This window comes from Vigna umbellata, chromosome 3 (genome assembly GCF_029865625.1).
Source record: "Vigna umbellata cultivar VRB3 chromosome 3, Vumbellata_1.0, whole genome shotgun sequence".
Classification (NCBI taxonomy): Eukaryota; Viridiplantae; Streptophyta; class Magnoliopsida; order Fabales; family Fabaceae; genus Vigna; species Vigna umbellata.
Window position 1 is genome coordinate 5,060,076 of NC_142167.1, and position 21,869 is coordinate 5,081,944.

At 33.9% G+C, this 21,869-nt stretch overlaps 1 protein-coding gene across 1 annotated transcript in view; it reads left to right on the top strand.

Moving 5' to 3' along the window:
* NUA (nuclear pore anchor) overlaps positions 1–16,703 on the top strand; it is a 35,937-nt gene extending 19,234 nt beyond the window's left edge. The window contains exons 19-48 of the mRNA XM_088109011.1: positions 1,823–1,875; positions 2,067–2,140; positions 2,734–2,836; positions 2,918–3,052; positions 3,158–3,256; positions 3,320–3,361; positions 3,447–3,500; positions 3,622–3,801; positions 3,886–3,933; positions 4,393–4,443; positions 4,629–4,712; positions 4,789–4,863; positions 4,951–5,135; positions 5,219–5,321; positions 5,965–6,081; positions 7,348–7,440; positions 7,998–8,156; positions 8,241–8,294; positions 8,658–8,771; positions 8,930–9,007; positions 9,213–9,362; positions 9,463–9,534; positions 11,499–11,654; positions 11,734–11,787; positions 11,898–11,985; positions 12,101–12,168; positions 12,275–12,403; positions 14,583–14,687; positions 14,854–15,028; positions 15,180–16,703. Coding sequence (XP_087965137.1) covers positions 1,823–1,875; positions 2,067–2,140; positions 2,734–2,836; positions 2,918–3,052; positions 3,158–3,256; positions 3,320–3,361; positions 3,447–3,500; positions 3,622–3,801; positions 3,886–3,933; positions 4,393–4,443; positions 4,629–4,712; positions 4,789–4,863; positions 4,951–5,135; positions 5,219–5,321; positions 5,965–6,081; positions 7,348–7,440; positions 7,998–8,156; positions 8,241–8,294; positions 8,658–8,771; positions 8,930–9,007; positions 9,213–9,362; positions 9,463–9,534; positions 11,499–11,654; positions 11,734–11,787; positions 11,898–11,985; positions 12,101–12,168; positions 12,275–12,403; positions 14,583–14,687; positions 14,854–15,028; positions 15,180–16,537 — 4,256 coding nt within the window. The 3' untranslated portion in view covers positions 16,538–16,703. The remainder of the gene's footprint in view (positions 1–1,822; positions 1,876–2,066; positions 2,141–2,733; positions 2,837–2,917; positions 3,053–3,157; positions 3,257–3,319; positions 3,362–3,446; positions 3,501–3,621; positions 3,802–3,885; positions 3,934–4,392; positions 4,444–4,628; positions 4,713–4,788; positions 4,864–4,950; positions 5,136–5,218; positions 5,322–5,964; positions 6,082–7,347; positions 7,441–7,997; positions 8,157–8,240; positions 8,295–8,657; positions 8,772–8,929; positions 9,008–9,212; positions 9,363–9,462; positions 9,535–11,498; positions 11,655–11,733; positions 11,788–11,897; positions 11,986–12,100; positions 12,169–12,274; positions 12,404–14,582; positions 14,688–14,853; positions 15,029–15,179) is intronic.
* The last annotated feature ends 5,166 nt before the right edge of the window (positions 16,704–21,869 follow it).

Consider the following 21,869-nt stretch of genomic DNA (forward strand, 5'->3'; position numbering starts at 1 on the left):
TACTCCCCGCGCCTCCTTTGATCACCCTCGATATCAGCCCCGATTGTTCTACGTCTCGTGCCCTCTCCATTGCGGTTAATAAATCGCGAGGGTCGTATGGTCGGACAAGATCCCTTAATTCCTCTTGGAGTCCCGCAAAGAAATACCCCAGCAACTGTTCCTCCGTCACGCCATCCGCTTGAGCCACCAGGATTTCGAACTCCCGAACATATTCCGCCACCGATTCTCGTTGTCTCACTGCCGCTAATTTTTCGAAGATCGTTCCCCGGTGTCTACCTCCAAATCTCCTGACCATCGCCTCCGTTAACGTCGCCCAGGTATGTTTCTTAACTTTCTTCCGCCAAAAACGAAACCAGTAGTTCGCTTCTCCCTCCATGCAAATGTACACCAGTTTCATCTTCTCCTTTTCAGTTACACTCTGTATTTCAAAAAACTTCTCTGCTCTCGCAATCCATCCCGTCGGATCGATCCCTTCGAAAGTGGGTAATTCCACTCTCTTCATCCAACTCTTCTGTACATCCGCCCTTTCTTCCTCCGATTCATCCTCCGATTCGTCCTCCTCCGTCTCTCGACTTCCATTAACCGAATGACTGCCCTCCGAACTCCTTCCCTGGTTCCTTCTTCTCTCATGTTTCCCCAATCGTCTTCCACGGTCGCGATTCCCGTCTCGAGCCCTTCCTCTCATCTCCTCTCGAATCTCTTCCAACATGGCTTCCATGGACTCGAACTTTCCTTCCCACCTTTCCTCCAGTGCATTCATCTTGTTCTCCATCGCGCAACTCCTCCGATCTGGATCCGGCAGGTCGGACCAAATCTGTTAGGTTCTTTTAGGCAAAGAGCCGTAACAGATAATTCTCCCTTCTCACAACACTCAAACAATAACCAAGAAATTAAATGTATGAGTATTTCATTAATTCTGTAAAGTATGTCAAACAGAATGACAAGTAAGAATCCCAAGGAAGCCTCCCTTCCTCCACTGGAAAATGTCCAGTCTAATTTCCCAAGAGTAAAATATCTCATAAAAAAAACCCCTCTCCACTTATTCTACTACTATTTATACTATCTTGCCCCTCTAACAAACTTCTAACAGACTTTCCCTCTTAACTTCCTTTCCCGCCTTTATTTCTCCTAACATACACTTTTATTCCTCTATCAGACTCTGAATACCAAATTGATAGGTATTCAGAAATCACAAGATTGTTGATAGATAGATTAACACGGATGACTTAATTAGAAATGACCATAATGTTCTACAGAAATGGTAAAAACAGAAAAAACATCAACATACAATCCAGGAAGTTATAACTACCTGCCTCCTATATTTCTTCTAACATAAACCTTGCCACTAAACCTATCACCATCAAATCCTCCATGTCTGGATCCCAGAATTCTGTTGAGATTTGGTCATGATTTTGGTCACAATGTTTTGCAATGGCTGCAGTGCTGAGGAATGAGGTGTGACACCTTTTTGTGCTGGGAGTGTCATTCCACTTTGTATCAGTGTGAACGCACACTATTGACTACTATGGACTGCAGATGGAGTTAGAATTATTTTAACTGTGTCTAATGGTAAGTGGGTTGCATAGTCCATGTAGGTAACTTACCTAGTGGGACAAGGGCATTTTTGTTCAGTGGATGTACTTGTGTGCATATGTATTTTTGTTTCATTTTGATAAATGCTTAAAATGAGGATTTCTTAATGGAACTTTAATATCTTTAAGCTATTCTAGCTTAGCTTCTTGTCTTTGTTTTATTATTGTAAAACACATGTCTGCCTATACAGTGTTGGCATCTTATCTTCTATTGATTGTTGGTTTTTCAGCTTTTGCCGAAGTTGGAAGAAACAACCTTAAGACTTCAATTGAAAGTTCATATGTAATTACTTCTAATCTCATACTTCCTCTTATGGATCTGCTTGACATTATTGAGTTGTGACCCATTATTTTTTATCTGCTCTGACATCATGTAAATAACTAATTCTTCAACAAGCATTATTTATTTGGTGAATTGTCCCGAAAGGTTCTAATGTTAGCACTTGTATTTTGGGGTGTTTTCATTATCAACAGGAGGCTTCTAAGAAGTCCCTGGAAAAAGCTGCTGAGCGTATGAGATGCCTTGAGGATGATTTAGCAAAGTCTAGGTATGGTTGAAAATTTGCTGTAAGATTATTTTCAGAAAAACGTGGCATATAAAATCTTCAATTGTTTTTTGAAAAACGTGATTGCTTTCGGTGGTTCTGGATTTCTGGTTAAATAGTAGTACTCTGCCTTTTCTAATCTGCTCATGTATTAATTCAGTATGTCTAATTGGCTGAAATGAGAAGATTATAATGATAAAGCTGAATATAACATAAAAAGGTTTGTAGACCCCTGAAATGCAGCATTGTCTAGAAAGGGTCCTATCCACAATGTGAGTGTGTGAAAGGGCTGCCTCACACCTTTATAATATTTAATCCACTTACCTCGGAGTAGTTTAAATTTAGTTCTTGGACCTTTACCTGTAGTTATGCAACAGTGATTTTTCTAATTTCAGGTTATTTATTCTCAATCCTTCTAACAATTAATGATTTTGCCGACTCACAATTCCCTTTTTTTTTATTTTAAAGAAATTATAACCAGGTAATCTTAATGCTGATTATAATAACAGTATATAGATTAGTAAATGTTTTACAGGTACCTATGTGCTTTCTGTATAGCATATGTATGGTTTCAAATTCTGAAATTGTGTCTTCAGGAGTGAGATTATTTTATTACGATCTGAACGTGACAAGATGGCACTTGAAGCAGATTTTTCTAGGGAAAGACTTGATAGCTTTATGAAAGAATTTGGGCATCAGGCATGTACTTCCATAATGTTAAGTGCATTTTCTTGAATATATGTGATGTACTTATTTATGGATTTTCGAATGTCATTTTAGAAAGCTGAAGCAAAAGCCATTTTAGAAAGAAATGTAGAGTTTTCTCAGCTGGTTGTTGACTACCAACGAAAACTGCGTGAAAGCTCTGAGTCTTTGATTGCTGCTGAGGAGCTTTCTCGGAAACTTACTATGGAGGTTAATATCATATTCAAGTTAATTATTGGGCTATTTTAAAATTTATAAACCTTTGAACGGAGATGTACCTTTGTTTCGTGGACACATTTCATAATTTCATTTCAGATGTCAGTTTTAAAACAAGAAAAAGAAATCATATCAAATGCTGAGAAAAGAGCGTCTGATGAGGTTCGCAGTTTGTCTGAAAGAGTGCAGCGTTTGCAGGTAAGCATTGTTTTTGTTTCTTATATTTCTTAAATTTGCATATTCTTACACTTGCTATTGCAGGCTAGTTTGGGCACCATACAAAGTACTGAGGAAGTTCGAGAGGTAGGTTATAATCATCAACAAGTGTTATCTTCATGTTCCTATGAAACTTTCCATCAATATGATCTTTTTTATTTGTAAAACATAGGAAGCAAGAGCTGCAGAGAGGGTTAAGCAAGAAGAATATATAAGGAAATTGGAGGTGTGTTCTCTTGTTTCCTTATAAATACTTCCGACTAATTGTTTAATCATAATTTCATATAGTTAAAAAAGGGCAGTTTTGGTCATTTTTTACATATTTATCATAAATTCTCACTATTCAGAAGGAGTGGGCTGAAGCCAAGCAAGAGCTAAATGAAGAGCGGGAAAATGTGCGGAAATTCACACTAGACAGGGACCAGACCATAAAAAGTTCTCTGAGACAGGTTGAGGATATGAACAAAGAGTTAGCTAATGCTTTACGTGCAGTTGCATCTGCTGAATCAAGGGCTGCTGTTGCTGAGGTATGGGTTTTTGTCTATTCTCTTTTGTACACTTTATTAAAGTCTTCACAAATTGTAGAGATTAACCTCATGTTCTATGCACAGGCAAAACTCTCTAGTCTACAAAGAAAGTTGGGTTCCTCTAATGACAAGGTTTGCTTCTTTGATTTGTTTTGTTAATTTATGAATTGTGTTACTGATGGTTTGTTTTATGGTTTACAGTCCTTATGGTTTAGTTTGTAGAAGTTTTCAATGCATATATTTTATAACTTTCAAATTAAAATGTTTTCTTGGGCATTATAAGTTTTTAAGCGCCCGTTTTTTATTGAATGAAGAAATCTATTAGATGTGATAGAAATGAAGAATGACTAAGAATGTGAGAGAAGCAGGAGAAAATTAGAAGAAAGTTTACAATATTGCCAAGTACCTGCATGCCACTTCTCTTGGCCAAGTATCTATTTACTTACCAATGGATTCATGATGTGTCATATAACCTCTGGGATGTTAAATTGTTTCTCATTCATCATGCCGAAGTCCAATTTTAGTATGTTTTCTTTCTTTCAATCAAAATATTTATCTTTTAATTCTAACTTCTTGTATTATTGAATGTAGCTTATCGAAATGGGCGGAGAGAGTGGACCTTCCACTTTGTCAAGTGATGAGGTGGGCACAGTTTTGTATACATCAATTTCTCCATATTTGGAGGCATTTCTTGTGCATATGAAAAATATGGTTAAGTTTATTGAGGAGTGCATAGTATTTAGGGCGTATTTGCTTTCTGCAAGAAGCATTTTTTTCAAACTATACTTGTAATTGTGCTTGACAAATATGCCCCCAACTTAATCTAGGTTGTTACTGAATTGCAAAAGGCAAAGGAGGAGATAGAAAAGTTTAAAGAGGAAGCACATGCCAACAAAGTTCACATGCTTCAGGTTGTTATTATTTTCTTAACAAATTATATTTAATTTGTAATTAAACTAACACCTGTGTTTAAACTCTGCACTGAAGTATAAGAGCATTGCTGAGGTCAATGAAGATGCACTGAAACAGATAGAAATGGCACATGAGAAGTTTAAAACAGAGGTAATTATGCATATTGAACCTTGACATAGTTTTTTCAGTCAGTTTGATATTGTAGTATATTGTTTGTCTTCTCTTAATAACAAATAGGCTGAAGATGCCAAGAAGGTTCTTGAATCTGAACTTAATTCACTTAGAGAGAAGATGTTAGAGATTGAAAATGAATCTAGTTTGAAATATGAAGAAGTTGCTTCTGAAACTGTGGGAAAGGAAGAGGCTCTTACATCTGCTATGGCTGAAATCACAAATCTTAAAGAGGAAATTTTAACAAAATCGTAAGTTGTTTCTTAATGCATTAGTGTTTAATATAACGTTAGTTTGGTTTCACATTTATTACTCTTTTTTTTTTTCTGTGTAGCTCTCAAATTTCAGCATTGGAAATTCAGCTATCAGGTTTAAAGGAAAACCTGGACAGGGAGTATCAGAAATGGCGGGCAGCTCAAACTAATTATGAAAGACAGGTGCTTGAAATATGTTCACTTGGTTTGCAGATGGTTTTGCTAGTTTGACTGATTTTTGAGCAGTTTGATTGTTCCATTTTAATTTCACTGATATTGCAATATTTATACTCAACTAGCTGCAAAATATTTGATTTTTGGTTTAGTTTTGTTATCTTTAATGTTCATTTACCATCAATTGTTGTAGTTGAAATTAAATATGTAGTAATCAGCTGAAAGAATATAAAATTTTATTTCATTTATAATATAATTAAAATAGTGACTGTTCTGTCATTTCAGTTTTGGGATTGGCCGATCCCTTCCATGATCTGGGATTAAATCCTATTGTTGTGTATTTGTTGAGCATATCCTTGGACCTTTACCTATCACCTTTGCCTTCTGAGCTGTATTTTCTTCTTCTGTCAAATAAACTAATAATACAATCTGTCTGCTTAATGCGCATATGAAAGTGCAAGTCATATTCTGAAATTTTTTCTTTGTTGCTAGAATTTTTAATTTTTGGGGACGTGGGTATATATATATATATATATATATATATATATATATATATATATATATTCTAAGCAAAAGTTCAGAAACTGTTTGAGATAACACTGTTTTTATTCCTTTCCATAGGTTTTAATCGTAGTTGTTTCTTATTTTTCAGGTTGTTCTCCAGTCTGAAACGATTCAGGAGTTAACAAAAACATCTGAAGCACTATCCTTGCTGCAGGAGGAGGCATCTGAGTTACGGAAACTAAACAATACTCAGAAAGTTGAAAATGTAAACTATTTCCTATTCAATCCATAATTTAGTTCTCTCATGTATTTGTTTTTCAATACTTCATATTCTACCCATAATATACTTTTGCTACAATACCTTTCATTTTCCCTTCTGCATAAGTTTTACTTGAGAATTAAACTGTAAAATAATTCTAGAGGGCTTGATTGATCCCTCTCACAGTTTTCTATTTATAAGAATAAATTGATACAATAGTACATGATAAATAGGGTAACCCTTAACACAATATAATGATGATAAAATAGGATAAATATCCTAACACTCCCCCTCAAGCTGGTGCATACAAATTGTATGTACCAAGCTTGGAACAAATAAACTCAATCCGAGGACTCCTTAATGACTTGGTCAATACATCTGCGAGTTGATCGTTTGACCCAATAAACTCAGTACATATTTATTTAGTCAACAACTTTTCACGAACAAAATGACAATCAATTTCTATATGTTTAGTCCTCTCGTGAAACACTAGATTTGATGCAATGTGGAGAGCAGCTTGATTGTCGCAATACATCTTCATAGTATGGATGTCACAAAATTTAACCTCTTGAAGGAATTGTTTCACCCATATAAGTTCACATGTTAGTGATGCCATTGCCCTATACTTGGCTTCCGCGGTTGATCTAGCTACTACATTATGTTTCTTACTTTTCCATGAAATAATGTTTCCTCCCATAAAAACACAATATCCTGTAGTAGACCGTCTATCAATAGGTGCCCAATCTGCATCACAATACCTAGAGACCTGAATGCTTCCTTTATCTTCATATAACAATCCTTGCCCGGGAGCCTTCTTTACATACCTTAGAATGCGAATGAGAGCATTCCAATGGTCAACACATGGAGTTCCCATACCTTCTTTACATACCTTGATATATGATTCAATAGAGCTTTTGATGCTGGGGTAGCGCTCACCAAACATGCACCCCCAACTTTGTTGTAGAATTAGATCATGGGCTCAAATTCCAAGATATTTAACGCTATCCCTAGGTCATATATTTTTGGCAGTTGTTTTTGCTAAGCTCTGTGCTGGTGCCTAGGCGTGTAGGGGAGTGTTAGAAAGATGCCATAGTTGCTCCCTGTTACTTCCCCATTCAACTGAGTACCTGCTATTTTAGTAGTTTTTCCCTAATTCTTTGTTATGCTTGGAGATTTGTACCAATTATTTTATCTCTGTATAATATTTTATGGTTGCTTTTCATATTATGAATATAAATCTGGCAATTAATTTTCAATTCCTATGTTGGACAGAATGAACTGAAGGCTAGGTGGGAAGAGGAGAAGGCACAATTAGAGAAGTCTAGGAATGATGCTGAAAGGAAATACAATGAAATCAATGAACAGGTAATTGAGAATATCTCTAGACTATTTTATGCTTCAGTACAAAAGATGGCAGTAAACAATATATACAAATTTATTTGCATAGCTTTATTATGCTACTAAAATATTAAGTGATGCTACATGATTGTTTCCTTACTGTCATATTCTTTTGGTTTCTAATTTCATTCATCTGGGAAATGGGTTAGTATTATTGTTATGTTCTTAATTTTCAACTGCTATAAATATTGTTTCAGTTTCTATGGGATTAGACAATGTTTCTGCCATTTTTGTCTTCTCCTTTTTAATTCTCCCATTGCTTTTTTTTTGAAGGATTTCTTACCAATTCTTTTATTTCTCTTGACTTAATTATACCTTTCTAGATCTGTTCAACTGCATTTGCTTCGGTGAAGTAGGTATATAATTTTTGTTCTATTTGCCATGGTGAGAAATGCATTTAGGATTTTTATTGTGTAGAAGACTGAGCTCCGTATGACTTAGTGTTTGCTTGTAATGATTTCTTACTTATATTGTACACAATAGATGTTATCATTCCCTCCACATAAATTTTCTACATTTTTCAGAATAAAATATTACACAGCCAACTTGAGGCTTTTCATATTCGATGGGCTGAGAAGGAGCGTAATGCTGCTGGTATTTCATCCGGAAGTAGTAGTGCAGATGCCTTTGGTGATGCTGGACTTCAAAACGTGATTAATTATCTCAGACGATCAAAAGAAATAGTAAATATCTCTGCCTTGGTAAATACTTTTTTATCTGTATGTTCATTTCCTGGTTATCTAATAATGTTTTTTGAACTTTTACAGGCAGAAACAGAAGTTTCTTTGTTAAAACAAGAGAAGCTGCGTTTACAGTCACAGGTAAAATTGTGTATTTATTATGTTTCTTGCATGATGTGTGGGGTAATCAGGGTTGCATGGTGGACAAATTGTTCGTCTAGTAATCTAAATAATGCTTGAACTCTCCTTACATTCATATTATGGTTTGTTACCTTAATATATTGTTCAAAATTGCACCATTTGTTTAACAGCAGCAGTGCCTTCTATCTATATTGATATCTGTAACTGAATTAATTCTCGTCCAATCACTGTTTGTCTTGCTAATTTGAACTGGTGATAAAATTGTGCTTGGTTTTGTAAGGATTTGTGATGGGGCCGGGGATTTTGCTATTTATATTGTGTATTTAATGATATAATCTTCTGGGATCTTATGGTTCTGTGTAGCTTGAGAGTGCTTTGAAGGCAGCAGAATCTGCACACGCATCACTAGAATCTGAGCATGCAAAATTAAAATCATTTTTGTTTACTGAAGAAGAGTTCAAATCGCTGCAACTCCAGGTTGAGAATCCTATCATCAAAATCTACTTTTCTATATTATTTTAGGTTTGTTTCTTGAAAACATAATAGGATTATAGATTTCAACTTAAGTGTTTCTTAGTGGTGTTATTGTTGAATCAATCAAATAATTTACTGATTTTTTAAAAAATATTTTGTAGGTCAGAGAAATGAACTTACTTCGTGAGAGTAACATGCAGCTCAGGGAAGAAAATAAACACAATTTCGAGGAGTGCCAGGTATAAAGCTATGTCAATTACATTGTCTGATTTTGTTATTCCAACACATGAACATCGTTGCAATGCTTTCTGACAGGCTAGAAGAAAAGGTTTTTGGAGGTGTCATAATAGCAAAATGTAGTTTATGTTAGTTGAAATGTATTTTGGTAGCATCTGTTGTATTGTGTTATGTTGTTACTGACACTTGCAGCTTTCGGTTTCTTAGAAACTGCGTGAACTAGCACAAAAGGCTAGAGCTGAGACAGATAACCTTGAGAATGCCCTGAGGGAAAGAGAAATTGAGCTTGAAGGCTGTAAGAAGGAAATTGAAACACTAAAACTGGAAAAAGATAATCTCAATAACAAGGTTTTGGAGGTATATTCTTTTGAAACATTGAAAGTTAATTATGACAATGTATTACTGTCTTTGCTCTACAGTCTTTTTTTTCTAATTTTTTTTTGCATTCTTTCTTCAGTTGCTTGAAAAGAGTAAAAACGTTGATGTTGAGGATTATGATCGAGTGAAGAAACTTGCTAGAGAAATTCAGGTTGTTTTATTAGCATAAATTGTTCATTTAAATGAGTACTGAGGCCTCTTTCAACCTTGCAATTGTATAGCACAATTGATTATTTGATACATGTTTCATGCCTTATACATGAACTCTGTTATCTAAAGCGTGTGCGTTTAATAATTTAGGAGTATTGGCGATCAAGCTGCGTCTGCCTGCTTTAAAACTAATATGAAATCTATTATGATAGCAATCACATTTTATTACTTCCATTTTTAGCATATTATAATTAAAGTGTATAACGGAAATATCCTTGAATCATAGGGATCTAGTTAGCTACTTGTTATTATATTTTCAAAATTAGTCTTCCAATCTCGTATATATGTCTGATGTACTCTTAGCAATAAAATCATTTTATTCTATCGTAATATTTGAGATGGCATTTGAGCGTTCCAATACCATCTATCCTGATAGCAGCCTCTGAATTTGCTTTCCAAAAGCCCTAGATGACACATCCTTCATTGCTGTTAAGGCCAAGTTCAGCAGATTCAGCAATGGTCAAAGAATATATTGAGCAGGATAGAGTTTATGATTTTTTGGTGGGCCTTAACTCTAATTCTTATCAGGGTTCAGACCCTCAAAAAAGTAAAAGTAGCTGGAATCAATGAAGTAGCAGCTATGGTCAAAAGTGAATAAAGTAGAAGGGGATTGATGCAAGAAACTCGAGTTATGGAAAACATAGCCAAAATAGCCAATGGGGCCTCGACCAAGAGGGTAAACTAGAAAAAGGAGGAAATAACCAACATTGAGAATAAAAGTGAAGGAGTGCGGTGTACAGACACACATAGCCGCTCCAACTAATAAAAGAAAACAAAGAGGAATTGGTTCAACTCAATCAAGATGAAATAGAGAAAATGAGATCATTTTACATCATATTGGATAAACCAAAAAGTACGTTTGGAAAATTTCCTTTTGCTGTTGGACTCAATGTGAGATTCTATATGAAATATTGGATACTGAATGTGGGTGGCTCTGATCACATGCACCCCTACCTAAAAATTTCTCCTCCTACACCACCCTAACAATAAGAAAATCTACGCAGCAGATGATACTTCCATCACTACAACAGGACATCCGTTAGATGTTGAGTTTGATTTGTAGTTCATTTGGTTGTGAGCATAATTGAAATGTTTTTGAGAGGGTTACAAATTTAAATTTATGAAATTTATTTTATAATTATTTAGATTGACACCATAAAAAGGAAATCCTTTACAACAAAAGACCATGAATGATGTTGTGTTTGTGATGGCTAATTCAAGATTGAACAAGAAGGTTCATGAAAACAGATGATTATAACAATGATGATCTTGCGTATAAAGATGAATGGCCTAGTTGAAGTTAGAAGAGATGAAGATGCTAGTGGTTGTGTTGCTCAAGCTATGGATGATTTGGAGGTTCCTCCAATTGCTGATAAATAATGAAGGTCATGGAGGAGATGATGACTTTAATGAATTTGAAGATCATGTGGAGGAAGATGACTATCCTGCGCTTAATATGAATTATTTTATTGGATAGTTTGGTTCAAACATTTGTGAATTTATAAGTTGTTTTTTATATGAGCAGTTTTATGAATTGTGAACCTATTTTTAGCTGTGCTATTTATTGGATCTTGCTCCTTTAAGACTTATTATGAGTTATTTTGATCATGTATATTATGTTTATCGCATGCACTAATCTATGAATATATTTTTTCATCCCCCTCTATGATCCTCTTACTATACTCGAGTCTGACAACATTGCAAGAGAACATATAATTCCAAAAATTATAACTGTATGTGCAATACCAATTGAGCTTAATATGAGATAGAGCAGTTTAAAGTTGGCACGAAACTTCTAGTTTTCATTTACATGCCTGGTTACACACACACCTGCTATTGTTAGATTTATATTTAGTTTTCTCTATTTGAAGAGAGATATCATTATCTTTTATTTTGTCTCATCAGGATAAACTCAGAGATAGGGATGCTCAGATTGAGGAAATGAGTAGAAGTCTATCAGAGAAGCAGGATTCTGTTTCACGTCTAGAAAAAGATCTTGCAAGTTGCCGATTGCAGCTTGCGGAGAGAGAGAAGAGAATTCATGACATTCTGCATAATGAGGTCACTGGGATATTCTCTATATTTGATGTTTGGTGATATATTTTCTCTATTAACATTGATTGTCTTATGATTTAACCAGGCTAACCTAAAACTTGATTTGGAGAAGCATAGGAAACTGCTGGCTCAGTATAAGGTGCGTGGAAGTTCTTATTTTGAAATGTGGATAGTGTTCTCTTTGGACAAACTGTATACTCCAATTGTTAAAATATTTTCACATTACTTTTCTTTGCCATCCTTTTCCAGAAGAGGATTGATGTTTTGTTAAGGGAAAAGGAAGAGGCAGGTAAAGAGAACCAGCAACTATCTAGGCAATTAGATGAGATTAAACAAGGTGATAAAATTATTTGTCCAATCTGTATTACTTTGTCGTCCGTGTTTATATTTGTTTCTAAACTGCTATTGCTTGCTGTTGGAATTTCTTGTTAAAATTTCATGGTGTATATTAGGGAAAAGGTCAGCACCTGATACAACTGGTGAACAAGCGATGAAGGAAGAAAAGGACACAAGAATACAGGTTCATTTGAAACAGTAGCTTTTGTTTTAACTCTGCCATAATTTTACCTTTTTTATGGTGAGCAACTCAATTTTTCTTAATTTTATTTGTTATTTCTGATTCGTAGATTCTGGAGAAACATCTAGAGAGACTTAGAGATGAATTAAAGAAGGAGAAGGAAGAAAGTCGCCTAGAGAGAGGGAGACGACTGAAGAGTGAAAAGGCCATAAAGGACTCTTACAACAATGTTGAGCAGGTTCTTCCCCTCACCCACCCCCAATTGTCTTTCTGTGCCCAGTACCTTTCCGTGATTTGTTTGCTTTAATTTCTTGTACCTATTAATATACTCATTTAAGTGAAAAATTTATACCCTAACTTTATTTACTTGGTCATAAAGTGTGGAATTAGGTTTAACTCAACCTTACAAAATTCCCTTGTAAGATAAAATTTGCACTAACTCATGTTCTATATTAACCATATCTTTAAATGAAGTGAGATCTCAAACATACCACCTTGTGTTGAAGACCAAACATCTTGATGTGAGACTAGATATTTGTGGATGGTCTAATAGTAGCACATGAGACCCAAAAGTCTTACTCAACCTTGTGAAACTAGATTATTTTGCATCTACTTTCTTTGAAAATGGACTTAGGTTTGACTTAACCTTACAAAATTGACTTGTAAGGTTGGATTTATACATATTTTTATGTTATAATTTGGCCTTTCCAAGTTAACGTGGGATTTCCATGACAATCTTGTATATCTTAATCATATTTCTAGATAATGTAGGATCTCATACACATGCATAGGCTGAAGGGTATTCAATGATTGTAGTACGGTCAAGTGCAGTTATAATTGTAAGAATAGTACGATTTAAATCATGATTTGTTAGATACATATCTTTTGGTAGAAGATGAGGTTTAAAGGAACAGAGAATAGGAAGGTAGAAGGCAAACAACAGAGAATAGGAAGGGAGAAGACAAACATGAGAGAATAGGAAGGGAGAAGACAAACACGAGAGAATAGGAACGAATAAGACAAACAGTGAAAAGAGAGTAGGAAAAGACTAATAGTGAAGAGGAGGATGAGGGGATGATTCGTGAAAGAGAGAGAAGCGTGAATAGCTTTTTCATCTTTTTTGGCACTGCAAAATTTAATATTTTTAATCTTACTTCTTACTTTAATGATACTAACTTAGTAACGATAATATTTTGTTATTTTTTATTTTTTTTTATATACTAATATGATTTCTTAGGAAAACAATTAATTATTATTTAAATTAATACATAATTGTTATTATATTTTTTATTTTTTATAAATTAGGTTTTATTTAATGATATTTTTTTTATTTTTGTAGAAGTTTCACAATATTATTAAATAATATATTTATTATTTAAGGATTTTTTATTTTATTTTTGTAGAAGTTTCACAATATATTTATTATATTCTTTATAAAAATTAGAGATGGTTTAAGGATTTTGTTTATTTTATCTTTTAAATTATCAAAGTAATGTATCTTACATTCAAAATACATAAAAAAAAGATTCACGATTCGAATCTCAATGCAATAACCATGGTATGGTTAAATACTTTCCCTAAACGGAATAACTTGAGATACGTAGAGAGACAATATATTTTAGGTACAGGTCATTGGTACAACACAGCAATTTTCCAATATAAACTATTTAAGACCTAGGCGAGTTTTTGATCATTAAATCTACCCCTACCCATTCATGGGATATAATTGGTGGTGGTTTAAGCTAGTAAAACAAAAGGTAAGTAAATACTTTGACTTTAGAATTCATCCATTTCCTGCCCCTACATTTTATTGGCCAATAAATAATTTTGTTAAAACCTCTGCCTGTGAACCGAAATTTAGTTGGTTCAATGAACGAAAATATTTAGTACGGCTACTCATATATGCATATAATTTTCAGCGTGTTTTGTTTGGAAATTGGAGTCAAAAGTGATTTTTTTTATCTTATTTTATTACTTGTCTCAAGCCTTGTATTGTCATATATACTGTTATTCATGTTTAAGCTCCTTCAGTGTTACTTCTGGTCTCAATAGCAAGTGCAATTGTTCTTTATAGTAGCATTGGAAGAATGCAGTTTTTGTTTCTTTGCTTGTTACCGTGCTCTTTGAGGATTTCCTTTTAGTTACATCATTTTGAGTTGAGGTATAAAGATTTGATATGAAAGCTGAAACGATAGTGACGAGGTTTCTGTTAACTTCCGATTTAAAGTACTAGGCCATTAAATTTTTGTGAGGTGTTTGTATTTATTGTATTTGTCGATACATTCACCAATATGCACCAATATGCATCCTTACAAATATATATATTTCTGGCTCACTATTACTAATAATGCACACCATATTACTTTGGTTGAGGAACTGTTAGTAATCTCACCTTTTATTGATTTGTTTACTTTCAGGAGAAAACAAAATTTGTTAATGAAATTGAGAAGCACAAGGAGTCTCTGAAAAAGTTATCTGACGAGGTCGAAAAGCTTAAGATTGTTATTGGCAATATTCCCGAGGTAAGAATATAAAACAGTTGTTTATTGTGAAATCTAATGTTGAACAGGTAGATATAATTTAGCCTTTGTGAATTTTTTATTTTAACTTTGTGATCTGATCCCTCATTACTTGCTATTATTATATTTGAGTCAATTGTTTTTGAGCAAAACATTTTTATCCTTTTAGGGTTCGAATGTGGTTCAACTTCTCTCTGGACCCAATGTTGATGACTTGGCTGCTTCTTACATATCTTCTGTGGAAAGTTTTGAAAAGGAAGCTCATTCAATATTTCGTGAGCTTGGAGGTCGCGGTAATCTTGGGGACGCAGCTACAAATACAGATGGTTCAACAGCTGCTACAGGTTGTTTCATTTATAATTTGTAGATCAAGTTTCTTGAATAATGATTTAATTTAGAAAGAATGAAGCTTTTGGATAATTACTCACGTTTATTCTTGGCATGAGTTAAGGATGTACCTCTAGCAATATTAATGGATAGAATACAATATATCAGGTTCTCTTGTTCAAGTTCAATCCCAAAGCACGGCATCTCTGGCTGCTCCTGGAGCTAGCAGTTTACCACCAAAAGCCACTGGAGAAAGTGAGAAAAGACTTGCATTACCATTATCCAAAGCTAGTGTTGAAACTCGTCGAACAGGTAGAAAATTGGTCAGGCCTAGACTCGTAAGACCGGATGAGCCACAAGGTGACACTGAAATGTCAGATGCCGAAGGACCACTGGGCAAGACTGGGCCGTCTAGTGACACAGAGACAAGTAATTTTGCTCAATCATCTCAACCATTGGCTCGTAAACGTCTTGCTCCGACATCCAGTTCTGAGTTACGTGAAGAATCAGTTGCATCTGGAGAGAAGAGCTCTGATGTAGTAGCACCTGTGTTGAAGAAGTCAAAAGGGTCAGAGTCACCAGAAGAGAGTACAGAAGAACAACCTGCTGCAGCTCTGGAATTTACTGGCAGTCAACAAGCAACTGAAGAATTATTTGATAGCAGTGAGTTGCCACAAGGCCAAAATGAGGAAGGTGAAGTCCAAAATGAAGACGGTGAAATTGCTGTTGGCAATGACGAGGAATCCAAAGATCCACAACACTTGGATGGTACAAGTCATGAGGAATTACCAGGGGACAGAACTGGAATTTTAGATGAGAATCCGGATCAACCTGATGAGATGCGGAGGGATCACACTGACGCAGACAACCAGCAGTCAATATTGGCGCCCAGTGGTGAGAGAGAAGAGGGAGAATTGTTGCCAGATGCTGGAGATCTTGAGGGTGGTAGTGATTTGTCTAACATTGTGGAGAACCAAGAATCTCGGGAAGGTCAATCTGAGTCTGCTGCAACCCCTGAACGTTCCCCAGCACGAGGGGATGATGATGCTATAGAGGCTGGTGAGATTAACTCTCCTGAGCTATCAAGCGATGATAAGAATGATGAGCCTGACTTGGTTGAGGAGGCTGCCGATGGTTCTGACAAGTTAATTGATGTTAATGAGCCAATATCAGTTGAGAGTGATCAGGTAGCTGACCCGACACCTGTTGTGAGTGATGCTTCTACTTTGACTAGTAGTGTTATAGAAAGCAGTTCGTCAAAGGTGAACATACCTGTTCCAAGGCAAGGAACCCCCACCGCCCCCTCTGAAACAGAAGAGACAACAAAGCAGGCATCACCTATTGGTAGTACTTCGACTACCATAAATTTGTCAGAGCGAGCACGGGAAAGGGCACAAATGAGACAGGCTGGTTTGGTTTCTACCCCTAATGTTACTAGAGGTCGCGGAAGAGCTGCTCCCCGTGGACGCGGTCGTGGTCGGACAGTAGTACGCCGGCCTCCTCCATCATCTGGTGGTGAACCATGAACAGTAAATTCACTGCCAGTTTATGAAATTATTTGACTCAGGGTTGTAAACTTCTCCCTTAGTCCTACTAATTACATTATAGACCACTTATTAGGTGTAAATTGGCGATCTGTTCTCGTCATGTAAATACAATTTTGCTTTTCACTGGGTTTACTCCTTTCTATCACTTTTTGCCTCGAATGATGATTTGGTTGTGAGAATGGTGGTCCTGTTTATATCGTTTATGTCTTGAAGGGTTGTCATGTTAGGAAAAGAAAATTTGAATAATGGTGCTGCCTCATCTCATTTCATAGAATCGTGAACGAGCATTGAATCTGTCGCCCAAAGATATTTGAATTCCTTCATAGAATTAAAATAATGTACAATCTATGGAGATTTTCATAGAAATAAATAATCTACAAGATTTCGTTGAGTTTGATAGATTTCTATACACACACACACACACACACACATATATATATATATATATATATATATATATATATATATATATATATATATATATATATATATATATATATATATTGGATTTGAGTTACATAATGGATTGTTAGGGTAATAATGATGCTCATAAAAATTTGGATAATGCTTGATAGATCCAGTGAAAAATAATCCAAAGGCTAACATTAAAAAAGAATATGAAGGATAAACATTGAGATTTTTAAACATTTAAAGAATTTAAAAGATAAATATTAATACTTTTATTGAAAATTACAGCAGAGAACATAAAATCTTATAACGCAATTGTTCGGATTTTACACGTGTTATAAGTCTAGCTTAAAGAAATTCAAACAATTAACACTAATAGATAAATTCCTTTCATTGGACGATTTAGCCATAACGTTATATTTTTCATAAGCGTAAGTAGATAATGTGTTGAATTTAAATGCATATTGTACAAGAGGTTAGGTTACAAATAGCGTATTATTAGAATAACAATTATTTTTAATATTTGCATAGTAATTAAACAAATTATTTTCAGAATTTTTTATTCATTTTAATATATTTTTATAATTTTAAAAAAGTATTAATGCAGATGAGAATGTAATTCATGTCAATGTTATCAATAGAGTATTTCTTTATTTTTTTTATAGTGATGTTTTGTTGGTTTTGTTAATAATTATCATTATTTGTCATCGTTCAAAATTTTTTAAGAATAAAGGTTAAATCTTTATTATATATATATATATATATATATATATATATATATATATATATATATATATATATATATATATATATATATATATGCATATATCAATTTTTTTTTTATGTTTTTTTTGTCTAAGTATGTAAAGGTAAGAGTACATTCAATATTGACTTGTTATATTAAGGTGTTTAAATTTTTTATTTAAAAACAATAATCGTATGACTCTTTTCGTTAAGCTCTTCAATTCATATTAAAATAATCAATTAAAAATTCATTACATTTACAAATGGCAATAGTTTACCTTTACAAACATATGCTTGGAACATTAAAGAATGTTTTATATGTTTCATAATTGGTCAATAATATTGCCTTTATCAACTGCCTACAAAATATTTGAACTATCCAATAACTCTTGTTTCTCTTCTTATTGTGTATTTTAGGAGTTTTCTATATGGAAAACAATTTTAGGTTCTAAGGAGAAGAATGAGTTGTAGCCATTACAATCCAAGTCACAAAATAAAAACAAAGGTCATAAGCTAACAAGCATAGGAAAAGAAACATGGGTAAATTTTTAAATAGTTTAAACTCTTTGGGAAGTTCTTATTTATGTGGGTTTTTCTCACTTAGATTCACATCTTATCGGTTTTGTCAATTTAATTTTTTATAATGAAAAGTTGACTCAATTGGACTTCCACCTTTAAATTTCCTTATCGAGTTAAGTTTTGAATGGCATGTGATGTTGACTTGAATGACATGTGATGTTGACGTGTGTAGTTTTTTAAACGTGACATTCTGACATAGTATTTGATAATATTTAATATTTTAAAAATAGATATTTATTAAAATAGATATTTATGAAATGTATAATGTGATTAGGAATTAGGGTTCATTGAAGTTGAAATTGGGATAAAATATCTGAAGCACAATGTATCGCAACTTGGGCGAAGTCGTTAATGGAGACTTTTTTTCTTAATTAGGGCTTGATGTTCAAAGCCAACATAACCATTTTGTTTTTTGTTTCCTCTGCTCTCACCCTGCAAACCCAAGCATAACCAACGAATAACACAAAAGTTGACAAGCGGAGGTTGTTGTTGTTCCCTTTCTTCTTGGACACCACAATCTACTTTAGCTTTTCAATATCTGAACGATCGAGATGAAACACGCCTCTGGTTGCATCGTCAGGGACTTGCAGATCCCAAGCTACGAGGCTTCTATTGTTGGGTCCACCCTGTCTTAACCAATCGCTGGTAATTTTTTGTTCTAAATAATTGGGGTCTTGGATTACCTCCTTGCCAAAAAACAGAGAAAGTTCAGGTAGAAGAGAAAAAGTTGATTGTGGTTGATCTCTGCAAAGATAAGCCCAAGCTTTGATAAACGATGTTGGAGTGGGGTAAAAGGTGGTGGATTTCTCTAGAGGTTTCCAGAACCATCCTTTCCATATTTGTTCCTAAAACTTATTTGGGAGAAAATGTGTTAACTACTACATGGTTTATCAATAGATCATCCACTCATATCTTAAATAACATTAGCATTAGTTGTATCGATTTTTGTAATCTTTAAAACATGCAAACTATAACCTATAACTCTTAAATATGTATTGGTTATACTTGAATGTAAAATGGTACAAATGTTATCATCTTGAGATTCGTTATGTATATATCACCATTGATATCACATTTCATTATAAAATTTTTCCTTTTGTCAGTCCTACACTTTAGGGTTATATAATACTTGAAGTGGATGACTTATCCTTTTTATCATCAATATATCCATCTTTGCAGGATGTTAAAGATCCAAGTGATGAAGGCACTACAAATGGGATTGAACCAAACTATAATGAGGAAGAAGACAAGCTCTTTAACAAAAAATATGAAGGATGACAATCCACTTTAACTCTAAAATAATAAAAGTTGTTTGACTTAGGGGTAAGGAGCCTTGAAGGAAACAATGTGAAGGTAAATATTCTTAAGGGTTTAACCATTATGTTGAAAAAAAGATCATGTGTTAAATATCATATTCCTCAATATGTATGCATTAATAATCTTTCTAATAGACAATAAAGTTTTGTTATTCATATTGTGCCATAGAAATTCCTACCTCAATCCAAGAAGTCATGAGAAGTGAAAATTAGACTAAAGCCATAAGAGATGGGATTGTTGAAAGGCCTGGAGATAAGGAAGTAGGGCAGAAAAGGATACTTATAATGAAACATAAGACAAATGGGTCAATAGACAAATATAAAGCTAGATTGGTTGGAAAGAGGTATACTCCAACTTATGGAATTGACTATGACGAGACTTTTTCTCCTATGATAGATGAATATAGTTTAAATTTTTCTTTCTCTTACTACTAAATTTGGATGGGATTTACATTGGTTGGATGCGAATAATGTCTTTCTTTATAGATATTTAGAAGAAGTGTACATGGAGGTTCATTCAGAACTCGAAACTCATAGTGGAAGGAATAAGGTATGCCTCCTAAAGAAGGCCTTATATGGTTTTATTCAATCTCCAATGCATGATTTGGGTGATTTTGGAAAATAATGGCGTAGCTAATGAGAATACCTTATTCATAAAATAATTTGTTACACATAAACATATATTATTATTGATTTATGTGAATGACATGTTAATTGCATGAGATGATAAAAAAAAAATTAGCTTTAAAGGAAAAGTTGAAGCCTAATTTGAAATGAAAGACTCGAGAAATAAATTAAGTATTTCATTTGAAAAAGGTTTCTTATTGGAAAAGGAAATTTTTATCTCTTAAATAAAAATATATATTTGATCTCCTTAAAGAAACAAATAAAATGGGATATAGAAACTTAGAAGTTTTTATAGAACAAAATCATAGAACTCGAAGTGAGGAGAGACCTCTTGTAGAAAATAAGCAACTTATTTATTTATCACATGCAAGACAAAACATTTGTTATGTAATTTGTGTGGAAAGTTAGTGTATACGTAATGCAAGAGAAAAACACATGCAAGTTGTTGAAAAAATTCTTCATGACTTAAAGTTACGCCCAACAAAAAGGCTATTCTTCATAAAACACTTTGATCCTCATTATATATACTTGTGCAAACTATGTATGTTCTATTATTCAAAACAAAACAAAAAATCTACATCTGGGTACCATATGTTTCTTGGAGAAAGTCTAGTAACCTGGAGAAGAAAATAATAAGATAAAGTATCATGTTCTAGTGCAAAAGATAAATTTCAAGTCCTTGCTCTGTTAAGACAAGATCGTCTATAAGATTGAAATCTCTAAACGTCTTCATAGGTTTTGAAGTTTAACAAACAATAATAAACGAGATAAGCATATGACAAAGTGTTATCTTGGTAAAATGATATAGTTAAAAGATAAGCGGTTTATGAAAAAGCTTTGTGAAATCTAAATACTTTGAGAAAAGCTTTGATAAACACGCTAATACATGAATAGACACACTATTAAACGGTTTCCCTACTAATTGCGTCAATGTGTTGTATAAGAGTTTTGCCAAATACACTCGTGTTATACTTTGCTAAACAAAGCTATACGGGCTCTCACTATGATATATATATATATATATATATATATATATATATATATATATATATATATTGTACTATATGAAGTATACCGATCGGAATTGATTGTCATTAAGCAGGTACTAATAGGTCAGATTGTCTTACGCTCTACAAATATATTGCATTAATGATTAATTATTGGGTTTGATTACCTAAAATATATTGCACTAATGGTTAATCAATGGACGTGGCTGTCACAAGCCTTATAAGTAGACAACTGATGTCCAGGTACAATCATCTTCTTCTATCCTAATAAAATATAGACCTCTTTATGAAACATATCTGACTTGAGCGTCGGAGTGTCTTCTGCAGGTCAACCACCAATCGGGAAGGATTACTTGAAGAGTTGGCCGATCGAAGCATAGCAAGGAAGGACGACCGACCCTGGGACAAATGTTACCGAAACACACACACACACACACACACACACACACACACACACACACACACACACACATATATATATATATATATATATATATATATATGGTAAACGTGCTAATAGGTACAAACATCGTTCCAAAAACATGTTGAAAGATTTTTCACTAAACGCGCTATTGAACCAAACAAATGTTTTCTAAACAAGGCACTATTAGGAAAAATCTTGCATAGGCT